The sequence below is a fragment of the Notothenia rossii genome, assembly GCF_949606895.1.
Source record: "Notothenia rossii genome assembly, chromosome: 4".
Lineage (NCBI taxonomy): Eukaryota > Metazoa > Chordata > Actinopteri > Perciformes > Nototheniidae > Notothenia > Notothenia rossii.
Genome location: NC_136902.1, coordinates 31036958 through 31061144, shown reverse-complemented (window position 1 = coordinate 31061144; position 24187 = coordinate 31036958). Strand labels below are relative to the sequence as shown.

The following is a 24187-nucleotide window of genomic DNA, read 5'->3' as shown; positions in this document are numbered from 1 at the left end:
TTGTATTTCATTTGGAAGTCAAGGCGCCAGAGTCTGGAGAAAGGCTGGAGAGGAGCAAAATCCAAGTTGCTTGAAATCCAGTGTGAAGTTCCCACAGTCAGCGATGGTTTGGGGAGCCATGTCAGCTGCTGGTGTTGGTCCACTGTGTTTCATCAAGCCCAGAGTAAATGCAGCTGTGTACCAAGAGATTTTAGAGCACTACATGCTTCCGTCTGCTGAAAAGCTCTATGGAGATGAGGAATTCATTTTCCAGCATGATCTGGCACCTGCCCACAGTGCCAAAACCACCAGTAACTGGTGTACTGACCATGGCATTACTGTCCTCGATTGGCCTGCAAATTCCCCTGACCTGAACCCCATAGAGAATATGTGGGGTATTGTGAAGAAGAAGCTGAAAGACACCAGACCCAACAATGCTAATGAGCTAAAGGCCGCTATTGAAGCATCCTGGGCATCCATAACACCTCAGCAATGCCACAGGCTGATTGCCTCCATGCCACGCCGCATTGATGCAGTAATCCGTGCAAAAGGATTCCCAACCAAGTACTGAGTGCATTAATGGACATTTTCAAATGTTTGATTGTGTTTTGCTGTTATAAATCTTTTTTTTTTACTTGGTCTGAGGAACTATTCTAATTTTTTGAGATAGGATTTTTGAGTTTTCTTAAGCTGTATGCCATAATCAGCAATATTAAAATAATAAAAGGCTTGCAATATTTCAGTTGATTTGTAATGAATCCAGAATGTATGACATTTTAGTTTTTTTAATTGCATTACAGAAAATAAAAAACTTTATCACAATATTCTAATTTTCTGAGACAGTCCTGTATGTGCGAGCCCACAAATAATTAAAAGTGGTAAAAATAATAAAGATATTCAGACGTAATTTATTTTTGGCCTTACTTATTTCACTTCAACTTTTATATATTTCAGTCACTAGGCAAGTTCACTGTACTCTGGTGACATTTAGCTCAAGCTGGCATAACACCTGTAGTAACTTAATTCTGACCCGAGTTTTGTGCAAAATCTTCCAGCACCCATGATCAATGTTTATAGCAATCAGGAAACATTCACAGCTCACAACTACACATCGCTTCCCCTTCATGAATTGTTAGATAAAAAAAGTTTAGCGAGGTCCGGTTACACATATGTTGAGCGAAAATAGCGGAAGGATACAAAACAAACAATCCAGACGAGGCTGGTGTTTGCCACGTGTGACGTCACACCGCTGGGTTAATGGCTGGCAAGCTTTTCGCTACCGGAGCGGAATAACACGGGAAAGTGGCACACATTTCATGTTATTTGGGGGGTATTTATGGAAAGAATCATTGATGTTGATATGTCAAATGAAACAGTGGAAAGTGATGAAACGATTTATTAACACAGAATAACGTTTATTTTGGACATTTCATGGACTTTAAGCCATCTGTTAATTTAGCTATAATTCTTATTTGATATATGGATTTCACTGTTTTGGCTCAGTTGCATTATGCTCACTACCGCAGTAACAGTCAGTTCTCTTCAGCAAAAAAGCTTTTAAAACTCTGCGCTAATTGCCAAGCCTCAAATTGCAAGCATAGACAACGTCTGCAGCCAGCTATGAACAATTGTGGAATAGAGAGAGGCAGCCATTTTTCTCAAGAGTTAGTCAATACCAAAACAAATATTCAGAAAAGAGAAAACTGGATTTACATGTGTCATGTAACCTGAAACACAAAACAAAACACTAATGTAGCTATTGAGCTAATATGATGCTACATTTGAAGTAGACCAGCAAGTGTTGTCTTTTAAGCTGAGCTTACTCCACTGCCAACAGTTTGAGCATTATATTTTAAGCATGGTTTGAACTACAGTAAACTGTCAAAGTGTAGATAGGAAGAGAAAAGGAGACTTACATTCAGCATGATGAAGGCAGCCCAAAGCAGCTATCATAAAAGGGAATGTCAGGAAGGGTTAACGAGCATACAATTGTGATCACGTGGCTAATTGAAGGAAATACTGAGGGCCACTGGTGGACAGTTTGGGGATAACATCACCATAACAAACCCTTCCTCTTATTTTGGTCGAAAATTCTACATTTTTTCATTATTTTCTTTTATTGGACTTGACTTGACATTACTTCTGATGTGTGTTTTTTAGCAGTGAAGTCAATAATCATGAATTGAAAATAGCGTTTAAAGTTGGTATGTCACCCTTTTAATTACATTTTTGACAAATTAGCAATTGTATTATTCAAATCAATACCTAATATAGTAATATTACATAAAGGTGCACTTATGGCTAATTTAGCAAACATATCTAGCTAATTTTGACTTTAAAAAGGGACTTTGATCAAAATTAGGCTATATTAAATAAGCAATATATTGTATGTGGAGGCATGTGGCGCAGTGCATAGAACCTTCGTGTTGGGATCAGGGGGTCACAGGTTCAAACCCCACTGCTGTCAGCATGTGGTTGTGTCCCTGGGCAAGACAAATCACCCCAAATTGCTCCAATTACAGTATGTAAGTCGCTTTGGATAAAAGCGTCTAACAAGTACCATGTAATGTAATGTATGTATAATCCCATGATTTTACAATGCTTGCATTATAAAAGGTATGTATCATACTGTACATATTGCCCTAAATTACTTAACTCAAAATAATGATATATTATGCACTGAAACACAGCTCTCTTCGCTAAATGTGTTCACATTCACGCACAGTTACAGATTTGTGACTTTTTCTGTCTGATAACTCGAATATAAAGCTAGTTAGTCAAGTCAGGTTAATTACGTTAATACTATCGACATATCCTTCCTCTGACTGAAAAATGTTGACCTGATTTGCCTTCGGTAGAACCCTGAAGGGAATTAAGATCAATCCCATTCTGTAATTGTCTCATGATTAATGATAAGCTGTGTGCATTCAATTTATTCAAAAGTATCATTCTCTTACAGGAACCAATTTCTAATTCCATACATTATTTCAATTTGTTTCAATTACACACTGAATCTATAAACATGACAAGATTTATTATTTTCTGTACATAAAGTATGCTGTCTATCCTTAATTTGACGATATTTTCTTCGAGTATGCATTCATGATTTTCCATTTGGTTACCAGAATGACATTTGCCGTTCTTAAGCAGAAAAGCAGTACAGATCGCTCTTTTCATTTTGCAAAGCCTTGTGTCTGAGATGCAGCCTATGTGTAATGAACCTAAATTGTGATATATGTTCACCAATAACATTTATGCAACTGTTAATCCCAACCCCAGTGTCTTTATGGACCCACATGTCTCTATGTGTGTGTAAATAGAGACAAAGGAAGGTCACCTGCATGACTCTGCCCTTGTTGGACATCGATTGCATTTTACAGAACACTAAACATAAATACAATGTTTACATGGAGTCCTATTCACAAACACAATTGATGCCAAGGTCACACAGTCATTACCACCTCTGCGTCTGTAAACAAAGAAAGTAATCTCTGGCAAATGAAGGCTTTACAGCTGATCAGAGCTAATTTAAAGAAATAGAATGTAAGTTAATTTATATATACATTTGAAATACAATCAAAGCAGAGGTCATTGGTGTGATTTTTCAAAGAGTAGTCAATGTCTAACGATGAGGCTACTGCATTTTGTTTTTGCATTCCTGTCAGTGCACTCATGGTGAAACATGTCAGCAGCACATTACCAAAATGCATACCATCCATCTTTTTTTGGCCTCTCTCTCTCTCCCTCTAGGTCTGCCACAAGAGCCGGATCACTAATGGTTTCATTGATTGTTCAGGTCTTATCATTCATCACCAAAGGGGTCAATGTCCTACCTCCATCTAATGACACTGTTTAAACGTAAATGTCTCATCTTTGAATGAAATGTCCCCTGCAGATGGGCTGCAACAAACCGATAGGCATCATTACTGTGCTCATGATTAAAAAAAAAAAGAAGAAAATGTGGCTTGTATTGATAGATTGTAGTTGTTGTTACTTAAACAATATTTTCAATGTTTAAGATTCAATTCCCAAATACATTCTTATAATACTACTATATACGTTATTATTATTTATTTAAGTCATGTTTTTTTTAAATTTCATTTAAATGTAACTATTTTATCAGAATTTGTTTTAACTCATCATTATTATTTTTCCCTGTATTGTTTTTTGTGTATCTCCTTGATTTTTTTCCGCCTGATTGGTTGGTTTTTCAGATTTTTCTGTAATCGTTTTTTTCTCTCTTAAGGGGGATGTCTGCTGTATAAACCTGTGGCTCCCTAACCTCCCCTGACACATTCCAAATGTCCCCATCATCTGGATTTGATGCAGTCTTATGTGCGGGCAAATAAATAAACTGAATTATACCCACTGCCGTTCAAATTATTTTCTCTGCTGGTTGTTTGTCCTCTGGTCAGTGGTCCAGACATATGCAGCCCCCCAAGGTGCTGCCGAGAGTAAATAAGACTTAGGTGCTGTGTCGCCATCATCTGACTTTTATTAATGAGCCAATCAATTCCTATTTGTATCACCCTTTCAACTGAAATCCTGGCGTCACAACACTTAACAAATTGGCTGACCTAGAGCGGAGCATTGAGGCATGGAAACGCTGCTTCGCTGTTTCACTGACATTAGCCAATTGTTGTTAAATAGGTTGTTAAATAAAATGTGTCAGGAGAGAGCAATGAATAAATCAACTTTTAGCTGACTGAGTTTTAGTGGCTTTGTTTATACGATGTGGTCAAATGTGGAGAGAACACATGCATTTGTGCACCTTAAGTCTGTTTTTTTTTATTCAACAGTTAACTTTCTGCTGCAAGGCCCTTTCTCAAAAAATTAAATAAAGGAGTTTGTTTGCATTATAAAGTACCAAGGGATTATAGGAGTCGTTTTCTTCTCAACGATTGCCGTCGTGGAGTCAGTGGTTGCCTTCGTTCAATTTACGGATTTCTCTTGTTTTGAAATGTGTTCGAAATTGTTGAGTTTTGTAACTTTATACATTGTCATTAGAAAAGTTAATTCAGCAACACAACTCTAGTAGACAAATAGAGTGTTTCCAGAGTCTTTTTACAACATTTTGGGGATTGCCCTTTCGAATAGTAAGGTCCAAAAAATAAATGTTTTCCACATTGTGTGTGCAAGAACTCGGTTGGCCTCCGCAGAGCCCTGACCTCAACCCAAACCAAGTCTTCAGGGTGTGCTGGAGTGCAGACAGTGAGCGGCCTTATTGCCCGTTGTCAGTGTCTGACCTCACTATTGCTCTGGGGGCTGAACAGGAGCAAATGCCTGCAATCAGGTCCTACAATCTTGTGGAAAGCTTCACCAGGCACTACATTTAGAAAAGGGTTTTAGAAATGACAATTAATGGTGTTATCATTGGTAATTGATATTATGTAAATGCTTTAGAGCTCAGTTACTCTGTAGATCTGTTATGAGTATTAGAGAACTACATGGAGATCTAGAAAATTATTCAGCCTTTTTGTACTTCCAGCTCCTTCTCAAAGTCAATGGGTTTTTTGATTATATTCTTGAAATACAGTATGTGGTTAAAGTAAAAGATTTTTGTTCTACAGTATGTCATAAATAACACCAGTAATTACCCCACGCATGAATTTCAAAAGGGCCATATTATGCATTATGCTATTGTGGTATGTAGGTTTTTGTGCATGTAAATGGTCTGCAAAGGCTAACATCCCTGTTCCCTCCAGAGGGAGTTACTCTCTCACACACTTTCCCCTGCCTGAAACAACTTGATTGGACTCCTTTGTTTACTTCTGTAACATTTAGACATCACTCTGTAATACTCCAGCTTCTATTGGCTACTTACCCTGCTAGCATGCAGTGCTACATACAGCTGTCACCTGATTGGTTGTGCGTCGAAATTTCAGCGGTAACTATGTCAAAGATGAAATAATTAGAACTTCGAGCACAGCACTCACAGACAATTTTCAGCGAATAAACGACAGAGAGGGTAGAGCTTCCGCCTAGTCGATCCCTCTATAGAAACACAATGTCGCGCAGAGCTGCATGCTAGTTTCCATATGAATGCAGCTTAAGGGGCGGGACATCAGTAAGTGATTGACCAATCACAACAGAGCTGGCCAGCTTACCAAGAGCAGACTGGGCTCTCGTTACAGACAGAGGGTAAAGAGAGGTGCTGCAGCACAGGCAGTATGAGGAAACGAACATTAAAGCATGGAAGGCAGTCACAGTAGAGGCACAAATTACACATTTAAAACCAGAACATTAGCATAATAGGGACCCTTTAAAGGTGTTATGCATGATCATCTACTTAGGGGAGGGTACGTTGATATCAAGGGATCTTGGCTTGAATTGTTTATAACATTATATTTTTAATTCCAGCAATTGCGTTGCTGCAACTTTGATACTTATTGTCACTGATAAACTTTGGTTTGCCATAGAGCTTTTTTTTGACGATAATCCAAAATCCAGTGCAAGTACAGTACAAAAGCTTTTGTAAAAAATATTAATTCAAACCATCAAACTCTAATAGGTCCCCAAGTCTGAACCTTAACATATTATGAGTCCTAAAAATCAAGTACTGTCCGTCCATCTATCCACTCCCCCCCCCACAACTTCCCTCACACACAAGGACCCTCTCAACTGAAGCTCTTGATTGCCATCTGCTGATAGGTAGCCACAATTACACCATATGGCCAAAACACTTCTCAAAGTCACAGAAATGCTTCATTAAAACAGGAGAGATGATTTTCAGTGATGTACAAAGTTTTATTATTTTAGAAGAAGGTGCAGTTACATGACGGTGTTGAACTAAAAGCTACTGTTTCATGTAAAACTCTACAGGTCCTCTCTTTGGGTTGTAGAAAACATGCCAGCAGGTTTGTTTCTGAAAAAAATCTTGTGTGAACAGTCTCTACTAAATCATGTTAATGTTAAAACTTTATAATTTCCTATGACTCGGGTTAGTTTTTATAACAACTGTTCATGCTTCAGATCCGAATCCCATGCTTTTAGCATTACTCGACTAAAAAACTGCACTCAGGCCACAGGGCGTCCTATGCAACAATGCACTTGCACTACTTTTATGAAAGTACATTTATATTTACTTATAAACAATAGGTTTTTGTGTGAAAGATAAAGGATGGTTTCTTGATTGCCTTGCTTGCTTGTTATTGCATTTCCTCGTTAAGTGCAGAATTGACGTAGCAGCTGAGAGTCTAGGTGACTGACTCATGCATTGCAGGCTTAACACCATCATGTCCCATAAGACAGCCCAACTTCAACACTGCATGTTGTACGATAACAGTAAAAAATAAATGAGCTAATGACCCATTTGAGTCCATATTGTTTCCATATGTGGCATCTGTCCTTGTATTTCATGTGTAAATCATTTGGTTTTGCTTAGAAAAAGAAAGCCATTGAAATCAACAAGCTAGGCTGCATTGAAATGATTGTAATTGAGCCCCTTTAAAAACTGTAGCTTGAAACCACTCATGCATTTCATGTATGTCTGTATTTAAGAGAAATTCACATGGAATTTGTCTGCCGACTCATGGCTGGTTTTGTATCCTGCAATCCTTAAATAAATCACCAACAGTAACATGCCATGCAGCCGGTTCATTTTTCGATGTGGAAGTATCAAAGCAATACTTTGAGGGGGAGTCCTTCTGTAGTATTCAGTAAACACCAGCCGGGTTATCGATGCTGAAAAGCAAGCATGTTTCTTTTTTACTCTGCAAGAATCTAATTGATTATCATAGCTAGGGTTTTGGCATCATAACACCACAAGTCATTCAAAGGTATAGAAGTTAGCAAGACACTACGCTAACCAGGACTTAAACAATTTTGCATGACTAAATCACACATAAGGGAAGATGGTATTAATGGAGTAACAGAAGAAGTGCTGAAGTGCACTCACTGGAAGAAATCAAGGTGATTTTGTTTCATAAAATGCCGAAATGAAGTGTCATAAATCACATTTAAGAAATTCAATAAAATGACCCAAATTAAGATAATAAATGTCCCTAAATAGCTTTTTTCTAATTAAACAAGATCCTGATAGATGCAATGCAGTTAAGCGTTGCTTAATAAACAAAAAAGGTGATAAAAACGACCCTTTGATTTTATTTTCAGTTATAAACTGCTAATTATAACCATACGCCTAAAGGTGGAGTCTGCTATTCTAATCAAATGCAACTTTTGTCAACTTGAGTAAATATCTCCCTTTTAGTTTGCTAACCGTCTGCTCTGTGTTTGTTCTTTCACACCCCTGGTTCTGTAAGTGTGAAAAAAGCAAATGGACACAACACCATTCCAGCCAATCAGCAACCAGGGGCAGAACATGGATGTATTTATAAAGGGAAAGGCAGTGGGAGGGATGGTAAATCTGGAGCAGGGTATTGGTTGTTATTGAGTTCAAATATCAACAACCTTTCTTTAGAATCGCTGACTTAACTTTTAACCTTAAATAGCACGGTCAGCAGCAACAGTCAGTCAGTTGGCTACAAGGTCACATGATAGGTCACCTGATGCGCCTCTCTGCCGGGCGTAGCAGTTCTTCCTGACCTACTTCAGTCCGGGCCACCCCCTTTCTCCGCATGAGACCTCTCCGGTGAAGGACAGAGGTGAGGGGGCGTAGAGGTCAGAGTCTGTGTCTGATTCGCCCTCTGCTATGAAGGGTCGTACCCTGGCACAAATTGAAGGAGCAGCGGCGGCTTCAGGCGCTGCGTTGGCGCCCCCTCCTGAGCCTGTGAAGAAAGTCGGCCCAAAGAAGTCCTCCTTTGCCTGGGAGATGCTGAAGCCGCTGAAGGAGCGCTCCAGCTCCTCGTGGTCAACAGACGGGATGGATAGAGAAGTATCGCTCTCTACAGCGGCGGCGTCCCGCTGGCACCTCGGCCTCCGGTGGCGCCTCCTGCTTTGGGAGTCGCTCTCTCTGCTGCCCGGGCCAGAAGAGCCTCGCTCGTGAACTGGAGCAGGTGGAGGCGGGAGGCGGAACAGGTTGGGCGAATGGTCTCTGCTGCCTCCCACTGGTGATGGGGAATTGGCCACGCTGCTGTTCCAGGCGGGCTGGCTGAGGGGGTGCTGCAGCTGGTGCTGCCAGGAGGTAGAGGCGCGACTGTGGCTGCCAGAGGGAGTGCCCATCGATATCGCCACAGAGCGACCCAGTAAAGGATCTTTCTTTTCCAAAGAGCCGTCAGAGCAGGGGAGTTCTGCAGGTGAGCATATCTGCACCTCCTTCTCCTCCTTCAACTCCTCTTTGCCCTCCTTCTCCTCCTCGGGGCTGTGGTAAGGCGGGGCTGGGTACGGCTCTTTGGAGTTGAAAAAGGCATCTGTTTCTGATCGAGGGATACGTTGCACGTACACATTGACCAGGAAATCTAGTTTCCTGTCCATAGAGACCACCTGCAGGAAGACAGAAAAACATGTACGGAAGGTTCTGACAGGCACCTGTCAACAAAGGATTCGGGTGATACATTTTCTTGATCTAAAGTGCTTACTCTCTTCCATTGACGATGACTTAAAAAAGTAAAAAATATTTTATTTATTCAACAGTAACGTTTTTCTAAGTAACTAATGCGGACGCTCCAAAGGGGCGTGGCCAGCACCAGCTCATTTCCATTTAAAGCTACTGACCCAGAATCAGCACGTTTGTAACAGGGCTGAAACAGAGGGGTATGAGGCTTGGCTACAATGGGTGATCTGCTTGGTATTTTGAGCAAAACACTTCAGAGATATTTTTTGTATAGATATGGCCCTATAATATATTGTTCAAATATAGCATAATAGGTGAGCTTTAAGTCAAAACACAGGAGATAAAACTAAGACCAGACAATATATATTTTGTACACTTCCATAAAAAGATATTCATACCAAGTATTTAACAATGTTTAAATTCAGAAAAACAATAGTACAAATAATCCAACTCATAGGCTACTACTTTCCCACAGCTGGAAGCAACAGCCCTACCTGCTTCTCCACTTTCACCAGACGTCCCATCATGCTCTGGTCATCTGAAGCCTCTCCGTCACCTTTGGGCCCTTTACCAACTATCTGGTCAACTCTAGCATTGGAGAAAAATAATATCCGGTATTAAAAAACACTCTGTTCTGCCACATGGGTTTAAACTTAAGAAGTGTATGATGCCATAAGGTGAACTGGTACATGGAAAGTAGGTTTACAGTAGGTTATATGATGCTCATAAAGCTACAAATACTGTATGTTTAGACTGAATGAAGGATGGCCTAATATTTGAGCATTTCCTGAGGAAACATTGATTTCAGGTGGACAGTGTGGACGCATGCTTTATGAGATGAGGCGATATTGACAGTATGTGAATATGGGGTATATTTGATCTAAGGGCCAAAATGCATCACTTGGCATGCTTTTGTTATGCTTCATGCTTCATTTCCATAGCATCCTGCTGGGGGAGCCGTCCTTCTATCTCTCCAATATGAGAACAAGCATCTAGCACTATCAAACCCCTGTTGAGTGAGGCCATATAACATGGCTCATTGAAATTGAGTGAGAACAGCTGATTATGTGACGAAAAGGTACCTGCACAAAATCTCTTAAAGAGGACATATTATGCTCATTTTCAGATTCATAATTGTATTTTGTTCGAATACTGTGACTTGTCTTAATGTCTAAATGGGTCTTTATTTCTCATACTGCTTGTGCTGCGGCAACTCTTTTCACCCTCTGTCTGAAACCAGAGCCCAGTCTGCTCTGATTGGTTAGCTGGCTGACTCTGTTTTGATTGGTCAACTGCTTAGAGACGTCCCACCCAGGTAGAATGAGTGCTAGCCAATAGAAGGGTGGGTGTAAAATAGTGATGTCACAAAAACCGATATAACAGACTACAGGAAAGGGAAAGCCCCAAAAAGCAACGATAAGGCCCCTTGGAGATGCAACTATTTTATATTTCATAAATTAGGTGTTTTAACATGTTTTTTTAATGATATAAATTGTAGCTTCATCTCAGCATGTAAAATTCAGCTCAATGAGACAGGTCAAGTGGCTTGAACTCAAAAGGGGTTCTGTCAATCAAAATAATAAGGCAGCATGTTACTGCCTTAATGTTTGGACTATAAAGAGCAATATGCTGGTAACATTCTAGAGGTGCAGTCTATTGACCTAACCTAGGACCTTCAGTGGACTTCTTATGGCGAGGTGTTGAGGGGGGAGGGGGCCCCACAATCATATCTATCCTGGCAAGGCACACAGAGACGATATGAGTGCAATGCAAAATGAAGCAACGCGGGAATCACATCAGCTATGGAGAACACGTTTTCAATATATTCCACACACACAAGACATACGGTGAGTCTGACTTGCTTCGTGGATGAGGAGTGCATGTTTTTCGCTGTTGGAATATATTTATTCTACATGTTAGACCTTCAAGGGGAGCAAAATGTGAGGGACTTAGGTAAAACAATGTGATTTATACATCAATGTTATATCTAAAAAATGGAATTGTGATGCATTCAAAGCTGGAGTGGATCGTATTTTGAGATATAAATGTGACGACTGGGAACACAACACATGTCGTTGGACAAATGAAACAGGCAAATCAATGACAACATGTGTGTATCCAAAAACACTGCATTACTGAATCACAGTTCTACTATTAACACTCAGTTTAAACTAATATTAAACTTAAGATATGAGTCTGAAAATGCTTCCAAGTATCCCCAATATCCGTCCTGATATTTTTGAACTCACAGTGACAGTGACATTCAGGCAGGTTATTCACTCTGAGGAGACCTAGAGATAAGTGTGGTTTAGATTTAAATTGCAACATAGTGTGTTTTGTACGTTCACTTGCCTGGACTGCAGGTTTTTGATGCGGGACAGCATGTCCAAGTGACCTGCCGAGTACTGCTCGATCACGTCCATGACATCATAAGGCCGCAAGCTCTCTTTGAACCGCCTCTTTGACACCAGAAACTTCATGATGCTGAGGAGGGACAAATTATTTTCTCACATGAAACACAGAATACGTGAGTAGGCTTTTTTTCACAGCTGACATTTAAATTGTCAATGTACCACAGGTCTTACTTATTATAACATGAAAACTAGCTTTGTTCTATTCATTAGTCTCAGTTAGTCATGACCAGGGGCCTCATTTATAAAGGGATATACGCTCAAAAAAATGGCGTACGGCAGTTTCTAGTTTTGCGATTTATAAAATACTAACTTCACGGGAAAACGTGCGGTCCTCCACGCAAACTCTAACCCATGCGTACGCACAAAGCACAAAGACGGGAGAGACGAGTAACTGCGACACCGTTGGCAGAAGGAAGAATGGAGAGAAATATGTGGAAATAATACCATAAATAAAATGTTACCTCTCATTTTCCAACATTGGTTAAAGCCAATCTTAAAATGATTTAACAAACGCCTCTTTGAGACTCCTCAGTGCAAACAAAAACATAAGTGGGAGAAATAAATAAATACGGATATGTTATTTAAAACCACCTCGAATATGTTGTGTTAATGTTATGAAATGTTTTCTCATAAATGATGCGGTAAGCAGGAGGACAGAATTACGCCTAAACTGACACCGTTTTGCATTTCTATAGGTTGTAGATACGAGCATGGTTTTATATATGCTTAATGCATGTTTAATCGTGTTCTATGCCGTTTGCTAAGACTTGATAAGTCGCTCGTAAAACACAGGAGGTATGGAAACTAAGAGCATGTGTATATTTTTTGTCATTAACCTTTTTCAGACCACTTATTTATTTATTTTGGTGACGATCCGACGTCCATGCTGCTACTCTGGTCCAAACTGCATCCACCAAACAATATGATTTATCTCCACCTCCCCAAAATAACCAAAATCTGACACGGTGTGAAATGTTTTTTTTAGCTGTTCTGTTGTCATTTCCTGCGATCTTCTCCATGCAGTCGGTCAAAAATGAATGAATGAAAGGGCGTTTCTTTGAGTATTTATAGGCAAACATGGGCGTTACGTGAAGCCCGCAAAAGCTGCACCGCATTTCGAGTCGGTTGTGATTTATCAAGGGAAACAGGCGTAGGAAGTGCCATACGCACTTTCCTCGCCGGTACGCAATGTTTGGTGAATCGGAAAGTGGCGGAAAATGTATTGACCCATTTTTCGGATTTCTACTACGTAAGCAACCTTCCCAGGTCAATCCTACGCACGGCGTTATAAATGAGGCCCTGGTCATGACAGAGGAACATCAAGCTAGCATGCAAAAAAACAAGACCCTAAAGGCCCTGACACACCAAACTGACACCGAATGTTGTGTCGCCTCACGTCTCCATGGCCAAAGAGTCGCACTGGAACACACCGCAAAGACTTCAGCCGACGGCCAAGTAGCACATAAGCACTGCACATGCATGAGTGAGTAGCAATAACTCTTCTTACCAGCAGGCGGCGGTAGTGTGTATTCGTCATTCAAAAGAGGAAGACAGACTGCGTGATATATAGAGTGGCAAAGTCACGCCCATCTACTTCCGGTAGATGGGACCTAATTTCGGAAAAATAATGTATTGAAGTCAATGGAGAGAGAAAACTTATATTTCGTTCCCGTTTGAATTGTGCCATGAATTATTATGATTTTTGTCAATCTTAAAAAATAATTTCCATGTAAAAAAAGTCACAGTTTCTCGTAAAACTGTTGAAATATAAGACTATGAAAAATATGCAACTAGAAAGACTACAAATCCCAGAGTCGCGTAAGTGATGCCACAATTGTTTTCCTCCACTAAGAGATAGCTAAGATCAGCGCCATATAGATATAATCCATCTATATGGCGCTGGCTAAGATAAGATAACTTTAACAAGATGCCTGTGTGCTTAGTACCAGGTTGTTATCATACCAGCAATGGGTCTTGCTCGTTCTTTCGCTTCCCGTCTGATGAAAGGACCAGGAGTGGCTGGATCAAGTTAGCTACCTAGCTAGTAGCCAGGGTTGGGAGGGTTACTTTGTAAATGTAATCAGTTACTGATTACTGAATACATGGCTCTGAAAGTAATCCGAATACAGTTACAGTTACGAGTCTTAAAAAAGTAACATAATCAGATTACTTTTAGATTACTTTTGGATTACTTTCTTTTTCCATCACAGATGGTATGTTTTGGTGTACAGGAGACACAAAAAGCAAAAAGGAAACTGAACGTGTTTTTACTGTTTTAATGGCTTATCAAGAGCACAACTGAAACATAACATCTGAAACGATGCAACAACATAATAAACTTTTTGGGGATGCAGCTTGGGATGTGAGGAGTGAGGGACACGGCTTAGAACGGGCGTGTCGCCTTCTGTCCTGCCAGTGTTGTCAGGACGTTAATTAAAATGTCGAACTCGGACTTAATTTTAAGGACATGTCGGCCAGGGGTGTAGAGCTATATTTGTTTAAGCACCGGATCGGCAAAACAGGAGACTCTGTGCACCAGTCTGCCTTGATCTATGAATTCATGTCCGTGACACTCACAGTATCTGCTGCCCACTGCTGTCTTATAGAAGGAAAACCTCCTTCACTTCATGAAATCTCTGCAGCACCAGGAGGCAGCGGGAGGGTTAACTCAGTCTCTGAGAAGACGAGCGCGCAGTGCCTTTCACGCACCGCCTTTCACGCACCGCCTTCGCTGTGTTTACCTTCAAAATCATAAGGCTAAAGGGCGACCGCAGGCTGATGTGTTTTAACCACACACACCTCTACACACACACGACTTAAACGCAGACTTTTGTTCCTCCATGTTTTGTTGTTATTGTTTCACTGAGCGGACCCGCCCCTTTTTTTTCAAACGCTTTTTTGGTCCATCTGCGGCGGTAAAAGTTTTTGTGCGCTGTGATGATTCGGCTGTACCTTTAATAATGAATATTAAATGTTGTGAGGAAATCTTTCCACCAATAATTCCAATAAGTAATCCAAAATGTATTCACTTCAGGTTTACGAAAGTAACTGTAATCAGATTATTCGTTTTTCAAATGTAACGCGAGCTGAATACAGTTACTTGATTTTTGTATTCTGATTACGTAACGTCGTTACATGTATTCCGTTACAACCCAACCCTGCTAGTAGCTAGCACATTAGTTAGCATTACAGCCTTGTCATTTTTATTAGCCTTAATATGAAGTAACATTAAGTAACCCAAAATGTTAAACAATAAGAGTAGTAGTCATATTTCGTACTGTCACCGGTGTGATCACAATTTAAGCCCGGTCTTTTCTACTTCATGCTACCTGCACAAATGATTGACATTAAACATTAAAAAGACCAGGCAGTTCAGAGAGAATCAAAGGAAGGCAGGCAGGCAGCTTTGCATGACATTCTTCTGGACGTGTTTCAGTGAGGGTAGTCAATCGTTTTGTTGACAAGACAGTAGTGACGGCCATCTTGGTGACGTGTGTTGTTCTGCGAGACCAGAGATGTAGTTCATTGAGCGTTTCACACAAACAAATGTGTTACTTCACAGTTTTATGACACATTTTTTATTTTATTTTAATTAATTATTAAATTGACAAACATCATATGTGTAATTCGTGGCACAATTCAAACGGGATCGAAAGATAATATTTCTCTCTCCATTGACTTCAATTCATAATTTTTTCAAAATAAGGTCCCATGGATGTCCCCCGGAAGGGGAGGGAGTCCGCCACTCTATAGAGTGGCGTAGTCACGCCCATCTACTTCCGGTCAATGGGACCTTATTTCGGAAAAATTATGTATTGAAGACAATGGAGAGAGAAAAATTATCTTTCGATCCCGTTTCAATTGTGCCACGAATTACACATAATATGTTTGTCAATCTTAAAAAATCATTTTCATGTCAAAAAAGTCACAGTTTGTCGTAAAACTGTTGAAATATAAGACTATGAAAAATACGCAACTAGAAAGAGTAGAAATCCCAGAGTGGCGTAAGTGATGTCATAACTGATGTCACAATTGTTTTCCTCCGCTAAATATAAGAGATAGCTATGGAAGCCCATTTCCGCCACTTGAAAAAGATAAAATCCCCGTGAAAAGTCATAATTATGAAATAAAAAGTCATAATAATGAGATAAAAAGTCATAATTATGAGATAAGAAAGTCGAAATAATGAGACAAAAAGTCATAATCATGAGATAAGAAAGTCGAAATTATGAGATAAAAAGTCATAATAATGAGATAAAAAGTCATAATTATGAGATAGAAAGTCATAATAATGAGATAAAAAGTCATAATTATGAGATAAGAAAGTCGAAATAATGAGATAAAAAGTCATAATTATGAGATAAGAAAGTCGAAATAATGAGATAAAAAGTCATAATTATGAGATAAGAAGTGCGCATGCGCTACAGTGGCACTGTCTTCAAAAGGTCCCTTCATCACCTTGCTGCTCTCCACCATGCAAACGGCATCTAGTCCTAAGGTAACTATTACAGGTGACTTTTGTAAATGTTAGATGTTACATATAGCTTATATTGCAGCTAAACTACAACAATGCAGTTCATAGCTTTGACATTACCTGTTATGAACTATAATATATATGCCTATAGTTTTGTGGTAACGTTCACGCCACTAATGACAATAGTGTAGGCATACTGCTGCTGTGAGTTGCTAGCCTAACTCTAACCCATGAACTGCTACCACATTCCATGCATCAATAATTATAATCCAAGATTATATTAATATACAACATCATAACACTGAAAGGCAAATGATGCATCATCATGTACATCTGTATCTTCTGACTTTTATTGTAGTATAGCTAATTGTATCCTCATTCTAAATGTTGTGTTATCTAATGGCTGTAGTATGAAGGTACGAAATAAAGTTTTGTATTTTGCAGTAGCGGTAAAAAGTGGTTTATTATCGAATGTAGAACTGTACAATGTAAACAATCGACAATAAGATAAAAATAGTAAGTAATACAATATTTTTTTTAATAGCCACATCGTCAGGGTCCTGTCCGTTAAATACTTGAAGAAGCTATTGTCCACCTCATGCAGGAAGTGTGGCAGCAAATTACGTGGCAACTGAGTTGGTTTCTTCATTCCAGATCACCATGATGTAAAATAAATGATTGCGTCCAGGTGAGATGAAAATTAAAAATAATAGCAGTCTGTGTGTGCCTAATCGTTTGTTTGCATTCCTCACTTGTTTAGCTTCTCATGCACTGATTTGCTAAGCTGAACAGCCAATCAGAGTGATTTATTTTGCAGACAGCCTCCGCTGCCGATTCAACATGGTCAATCAGCAGCGGGAGGTGTCGGCACGGCCGAAAAGATACGACGGTGCGGGACACACCAATCTGAGTAGGGCGACAGGACGCTCAACGATGGCCAGACATCTATCGACGGCCGAAATCGGCTTGGTGTGTCAGGGCCTTAAAACTGAAGCAGCTAAATTGAATAAATAAAATGTTGTTATGTTTTTGTTGGTCTGTCCCATTGTAAGCAGCAACATACTGATCCTATGTTAATGGACCTGAAACCCTAACCCTAACTTGGTGGAATGGTGTGGAATGGTGTTGCATGGGCCAAGGAATTACAAGTTCGGTGCGGATACATATTTATTTTCTACCTCCACCAAGAGGCTCATGTTTTAGTATCGGATCGTTTGATATGTTTTTTTTTACCCAATTATAATGAAAGTTGTTGGAATGGTCGAGCTTGGGCCAAGAAAGAACACATTGTATATTGAAGCGAATACAAATTATATTTTCACTTGGTTTAACATTTTGCGATGACCTTGGCGTGGCATTCTTGTATTTTAATGTATCTGACTGTATGACTTCATGCACGTTCAGACTTAGTTTTTACCACATTTGCAAATCACAGCTATTCATTTGTTAGGTACAAATTACTATTTTATTATTGCTTATAAATTATGTCCAAATCTAAAAAAGCTATGTTTTCCGTTAATCACTGTTTGAGCTAGTGAAGCCTGCACCATTGGTGGAAGGAAATGCCATACACATCATTCATAGTTTTCTTTCTCCATGGGTGAAATAAATATTGCAGAACCATCAAAAAAAGGGAATAAAAGTGATTCCTTACCATATTGCCCTTATTGTCACCCTCAAGCCTGGAGGTAATTCCTGAGTGAGAAACTCACAGTGGCAGCTCTTATCATCACCAATTTCCTCTCCTGGGAGGCTGGCCTCTACAGAGCAAAGACAAGGACACTCGTAAACATTATGAAATCTGCTTTCACACCCAGCATCCACCGCAGAAGCAAAGCAGGGCTGTTTGCTTGAAGCTTTCAAGGAGTGCAAAATTCAATTACCAAGTTGGTTTCAAGCCAGCTAGCCAGTTTGTGAGGGTAGTGGCGGGCTTTGAGGAACAACAGAAAAAAGGACTTGGTGCAGAATTGAAGGATAGTGCTGATGGGATAAAGCTTTTCGAAAACCTTCCATAAAAGTGCTCTCTTCCCACCACCCAATAACAGGCTAGATTAGCATTGTAATCTATGGATTTAGTTACATGTCGCACACAGGCAAGGGTTTCAAGGCCTTATCATAGTTAGTTATTAAGTGAGATTTTGGTAGGGAAAGTGAGGTCTCTTCATGCAACATAAAGCAGACTTTTGTCTCTGGGTCAAATTTGGATTATCTTGGCGCTATTTGACTTGAACCCAAATTAATTTAGCCGCCCATTTATGTAAAAAGAATTTATAAAGACTGTAAGAGCTGTAAGATTAACTATAATCTTACAGCTCTTACAGTCTTTATAAATACATGCTTGCTCTCAGCTAGTATCATGCTTCAGTCTTCAGTCATCGTTGAGGGGGGGGGTTCATGTCAAGTAAACAAATCTCAGCAGTTCTCAACATGCAGGTTTGTCAGACCAGTAAAGCTAACTTTTCTTTAAATTATTTTCCCCAAAGAGGACAACCAACAACATATCCCAATGTCTTACTTATTAAACCTTCAATTGCTGCAAAGAGAGAGAGAGGAGAGACATGGAGAAAGATTTGTTATGGATTCTAGCCGGATGACGATGGCAGACAAATCAATTCCAAACATGGGAACTGGTTTAGTCCACTGAATGATTTCTGACTCATGTTCGAAACAGCTGGTCTCTCTTCTCTTACATTTACATGTAACAAATCACATATATCATACAACTTCATGTAACATATGGTAAAGTAACAGCCAGACAATACAGAGTAAATCAAAGTCTAAATTGAAGACATGTCATCATGACTGGAGTCCAAAGTCTTCATCCTGCCTTTCAATCAGCACTTTAACATGCCATGAATTGGAAGAAGAAAAAGAACTGATGAGAATTGGTTCAAATTGTTTTAGAAATAAGAAATGAAAAGTATATTTGTTGATAGTGAGACAGTGGCCTTGAGGACATGTGGATGCAGTTGGGCTGCCTAGCTATCAAATGACGTCTGGACACCAACATCCAAATATGTCTCCCCCGCAACACATTGGAATCTTGCCTTTAGTGCCGAGATAATCTCCCTGTTTGCCAGAGATGTTTGAATGCATGCAGTGGAAACAATATGGCAATATTACCTGCATTTTTCTGTACAATTACTTCGAAGAGGCTTTATTGTAATACATTATTTATAAAAACACACAGCTTGTGACATGAGTGCATGAAGCCACACAAAAATATATGATGAATGTCCTTCCACATCAACCCAATAACTGTTATGTGGAAAACTCTAGCGTTATCAATGTAAACAAGAGCCCAGCAAGCTGGTTTACTAAATACAAAAACAGCATACATAAAGGTAAGATTTGACTTAAAGGTGGGGTATGTAATTTTGGAGAAACCAGCTCGAGTGCGTTAGAATTTGAAAGTACACAACCAGAAAAAATCTGCCTCTTCCTTACAGAGCCCCTCTTCCAACACACACAAACGCGCACATGACCAATGTGCGAGATAAGTTTGTGCACAGATGGAAGGCTGACAGGCAGGTAGGCCATCCAGTTATTTTAGCCGGGCCAGCTCAGATGATTGGTCGTGCTTTTTACAGTATACGGCTTCCACAGATGCCATTTTTTAATGTATTTATTGTCAAAGCATTTAATATATTCATTGCTATCGGGATGTTAAGAGCATTCCATGGAATGTAACAAAAAGTGTTTCTGAAATCAATTACATACCCCACCTTTAATGTCTGGATAGACCAGGGGTCGGCAACCTGCGGCCCTCGGGCCACATGCGGCCCTTTAAGCCCTCTGCTCTGGCTCCCTTGAGCTTAGACAAAAATAAGAAGGATATGATATAAAAGTATTTGTAAGACTATTTATATTTTGTTGCATGGTTGAAAATGTTTCGTATCTTGTATTTTGAGGTGATACTGTGACACATAAATAAAAAACAAAACGGTTTTAATTAGGCCAACTCAACTAAAATATGCGTCACATCCTGCTACGGTCCCGCGCGAGCGCCTTTTCTTGGAGGCGCTCGCGCGGGGACCCCCGGCTCGATGAGCGAACTATGGTTAAACCAAAGAAAAGTACCGGAGGAACACAGGATTTAATTCTGCGTGGACAGAGTTATATGCTTTCACAGCAAACGATGCTGGTTTACCGGTATGTTTGATATGTAGAGAGAAGTTGTCAACGGTGCTGCAGCCTTTACGTATCGAGGAACAACAAGGGAGAGGAAAACAGCTGACGATCTTCAGTCATAATTCAATGGGGTATGTAATTCATTTCAGAAAACACTTTTTGTTATATTCCATGGAATGCTCTTAACGTCCCGATAGCAATGAATATATTAAATGCTTTGACAATAAATACATACAAAAATTAATCTCTGGAAGCCGTAGCGCTGTAAAAAGCACGACCAATCATTTTAGCCGGCCCGGCTAAAATAACTGGATGGCCTACCTGCCTGTCAGCCTTCCATCTGTGCACAAACTTATCTCGTGGCCTTGTTGATGATGCGCGTTCGTGTGTGTTGGAGGAGGGACTCTGTAAGAAAGTCTGAAGGAAGAGGCATATTTTTTCCGGTTGTGTATTTTCAAATTCTAGCGCACTCGAGCTGGTTTCTCCATTCTTACCTACCCTACTTTTAACTCTTTTTAGGTTGCAGCTATATGTTTTATTTATTTCAAAGTGGGCCCATTTTAATAATATTTTTTCCCTTCAAATGTGCAGAGGACTCCCCAAGTGCTGTGTTTAATTTATTTTAAAGTAGGCCTGTGTATTATTTTTAATTCTCCTTATCAGAATCAGAATCCCTTTATTAGTCCCACAGAGGGGAAATTTGCAGCGTTACGGCAGGAAAGAGCCACAGACAGCTTAGTGTAGCATATCTGAAATGCGTTAAAAAAAGTACTAAGTTATAATATAATAAACAATAAACAATATGCTAAAAAAGTACTAAGTTATAATATAATAAACAATATGCTAAAAATAAAATAAAAAAGTTACATAATTTTCAAAAATACAGATCAAAAACAAATCAAATCTACAAATCAAATCCTGTAGCAGTCCTTATAGGAGTTCTTTGTTTCTTATTAGAGGTTAACAGTTTTATATAAGGTAATAAATAGCCTAATAAATGCAAAAAAACTGTAGTTTTTGTCTGATATAACAATAAATGCAACTTTATTAGCTATCAAGCTATGAAATATGTTTTGCGGCTCAAGACAAAAAAATGTTTGGGAAAAAGGAGCAAAATGGCTCTTTTGGTCAAAAAGGTTGCAGACCCCTGGGATAGACCAATAGACGGATATTAGCTCTCTTAAATGCTAGACAACATTTTCTGAAGTTTGAAACACTGAAAAGACTAGTTTCTCAGCAATTAAACAATAAGCAGTTTGCATTGGCTTAAAGGAAGAGTTTGACATTTAAGGGATTGTGCCTAGTGGCTTTCCTGCTGGGATTTAAGATGGGATGATTAAAAGCAACTTGGTTGAAAAAAAAGTCTGATTGTATAGACGTCTTTGAGAAAATTGTCACTACCAAGGCGTTGATTATCATGTAGCATACCTGCCAACCCTACCGATTTGGACGGTAGTCTACCGCTTTTGACATGTTTCTACCGCCTACCGATTTAGCTGGCTTTCCCAACCGATTTTCAATCTTCCCAAACTATAACAAATAAAAATGACACTCCATAGACACTGGACTCGACTTTTGGTGGACACCGTTTGCAGCGTGATCGCATCATACAAACAGTAGTCCTCTGTGTTTCTGAAAGAGAAACAACGTGCAGACCGGGGGTAACGCTGCGGGAAAGGCAGCGTTACCCCCGACGAGGCATTTGAGTCCTGCAGGATTTCCCCGTTAATATCAGTGTCTCGAAAACACATGTTGGCGACTGAAAGACATCCAGTGTTTGTTCTTTTCCGGAAGCATCCTACATTGTCTCAACTGAAAGAGGACCACAAACACACACAAATTATAATAACATTTTGAGATTTGGGGATATTTATCTCCCATTCTTTCACTTTTTCTGACATTTTCAACAGCAAACATGTCGTTAATGTGTTTAGTGAACTACAGCAATCTGAAAGCCTGTACATTATTTATATCACACTTTATCAGTAGAAAAATGCAGGAAATGACTTTTTTAATGCAGTATTTTCTGATTTATGGCGCAACACAAAGATATTTCGCTCTGTGCAAACCTTTGACTCTAATATGTCAACAACATGAAACAAGAATATGAACCTGGCTTTATCCAATGTTCACACAAGAGTTCATCCTGACACATCCTTCATCTACACTGTCTCAACTGAAAGAGGACCAGAAACACATTAAAAATATAATAAAATGTGGAGACTTTGGGATATTTATCTCCCATTCTTTTACTTTTCAGGCATTTTACAGACCAGACATGTCGTTGATGTCACTGTTTACCAAACTACCACTTTTTCTGAAAAATGCATAAAATGATGCAATGTATGTTAAATACATGGTTTATACATGTAATTACTGGGGTTCCATTTCTTCTGATTACCTAATTTGGGCGTGCACAATTGCCACGTGCAAACCTACCTCTTTTGGATTTGGAAAGGTTGGCATGTATGATGTAGTTGTACTAATAAACACTTTAAGGATGCAGTCGTTGATTTGTTGCAATTGTTTTAAGTACGATTTTTTTTAAAGACAAAATAAGTATTCCAATTAGTATAGAAGTTTACATGAATGATGGATGCTACTTGTCTACCAAGCTAGCTAGTTAACATTATCATTAGCTAGTAATTCAGCTAGTCCTTTCTCACAGCTCCTCCCTCCTGTCCAGATTGCTCACTTACTAGCTCCAAAAAAACAAGATGGCCATGATTAAAATGCCACACTCAAAATGTTAGTCCATTGACAAATTACTTGAGTCTCAGTGACAATTTAAACTACTTTTTGAATGATGTATACATTCAACTTTTCATCCAAGCTCACTAGCTAGCACTAGCATTGGCCAGTAATGTAGCTAGTCACTCTTCCTCAGCTCCTTCCTCCTGTGCAGATAGGCCTACAGTATATCGGTCACTAGAACTACTTCAAAAAATGTCAAGCTTATTTTAAGGCTGCTTAATGTTTAAGATGTTTGATTGAGTTTAAATTCTGTTTCAGAGAATTTCTATCTTAACATGCACACAAATTTAGAGAAAATAAACGATATATTTTACTATGCACTGTTGTTCAACTTTAACCCTAACCTGTTTCAACCCTATCTCTTGACAAAAAGGTAGTGGTAGTGATAGTGTTCTTCTAAACGGATTATTCTGGACTGTGGAGTTCGCTCACCCACTGAGTTTTGGCGTGAGGCGCTGCCCCGGACTTTGAAGGCGTGCTTTGGCCCTCGGTTCTTCTCATTGAAACTCAAGCTCTTTGCAACTTTGCTTGGACTGGCCTCAGTCCCCTCCTCCGGAGACTGAGCTTTCCCCTTGGCGACAGGAGCCTTGGAAGGACTTGGGAACACCTTGTCCTTCAGGCTGGGCTTCCGACTACAGAGAGTAAACAATGACAAGGAAATGTAACAATTTTTTTGATGCATCATTTAATTAAATACACTAACTAAATGTCTTTATCCTACTGCTTTCTTGTGCAAGTGTAATCTTTATAATTTGACAAATTCTGCGCTGATGTGATGATAAATCTTACCTCTGTGGAAACGTAAAATTGGGCAATGTCCTACAGCAGAAGGAGTCCATATACGAACATAGTGGAGCATTCAGTGGGTCAGGCAAGCAGCAGGAAGCTACAAGCAAGCATGCATGGGAAGCAAAGTGACACTGCACGTCTCAAAAAGGCCGAGCTGCGGTCTCACTGTGTGCAAAAAAAGTGAACATAAATCAT

The 24187-nt window shown here is 39.5% G+C and overlaps 2 protein-coding genes across 3 annotated transcripts in view; both read right to left on the bottom strand.

The window, feature by feature from the left end:
• Positions 1–6711: 6711 nt before the first annotated feature.
• LOC307035754 (potassium voltage-gated channel subfamily KQT member 2-like) lies at positions 6712–24128 on the bottom strand. Its single transcript, XM_079675432.1, has 6 exons — positions 23993–24128; positions 23636–23835; positions 17973–18078; positions 11783–11914; positions 9925–10018; positions 6712–9360 (listed from the first exon to the last, which is right to left on the bottom strand). Exons 1-6 carry the CDS (start codon positions 24040–24042, stop codon positions 8524–8526), a joined length of 1419 nt encoding a protein of 472 aa, XP_079531558.1. The 5' UTR covers positions 24043–24128; the 3' UTR covers positions 6712–8523.
• The window catches only part of kcnq2a (potassium voltage-gated channel, KQT-like subfamily, member 2a), a gene marked incomplete at its 3' end in the record, with an annotated part of 33672 nt that continues 33481 nt past the window's right edge, over positions 23997–24187 (bottom strand). Inside the window, exon 13 of one of the 2 annotated variants that reach the window (XR_013807177.1) lies at positions 23997–24089. Coding sequence is in view for 1 of the 2 variants with exons in the window: in XM_079675434.1 (XP_079531560.1) it covers positions 24133–24157 (25 nt within the window). Of the gene's footprint in view, positions 24158–24187 lie in introns of both variants that reach the window. The other variant, XM_079675434.1, reaches the window with a different exon arrangement.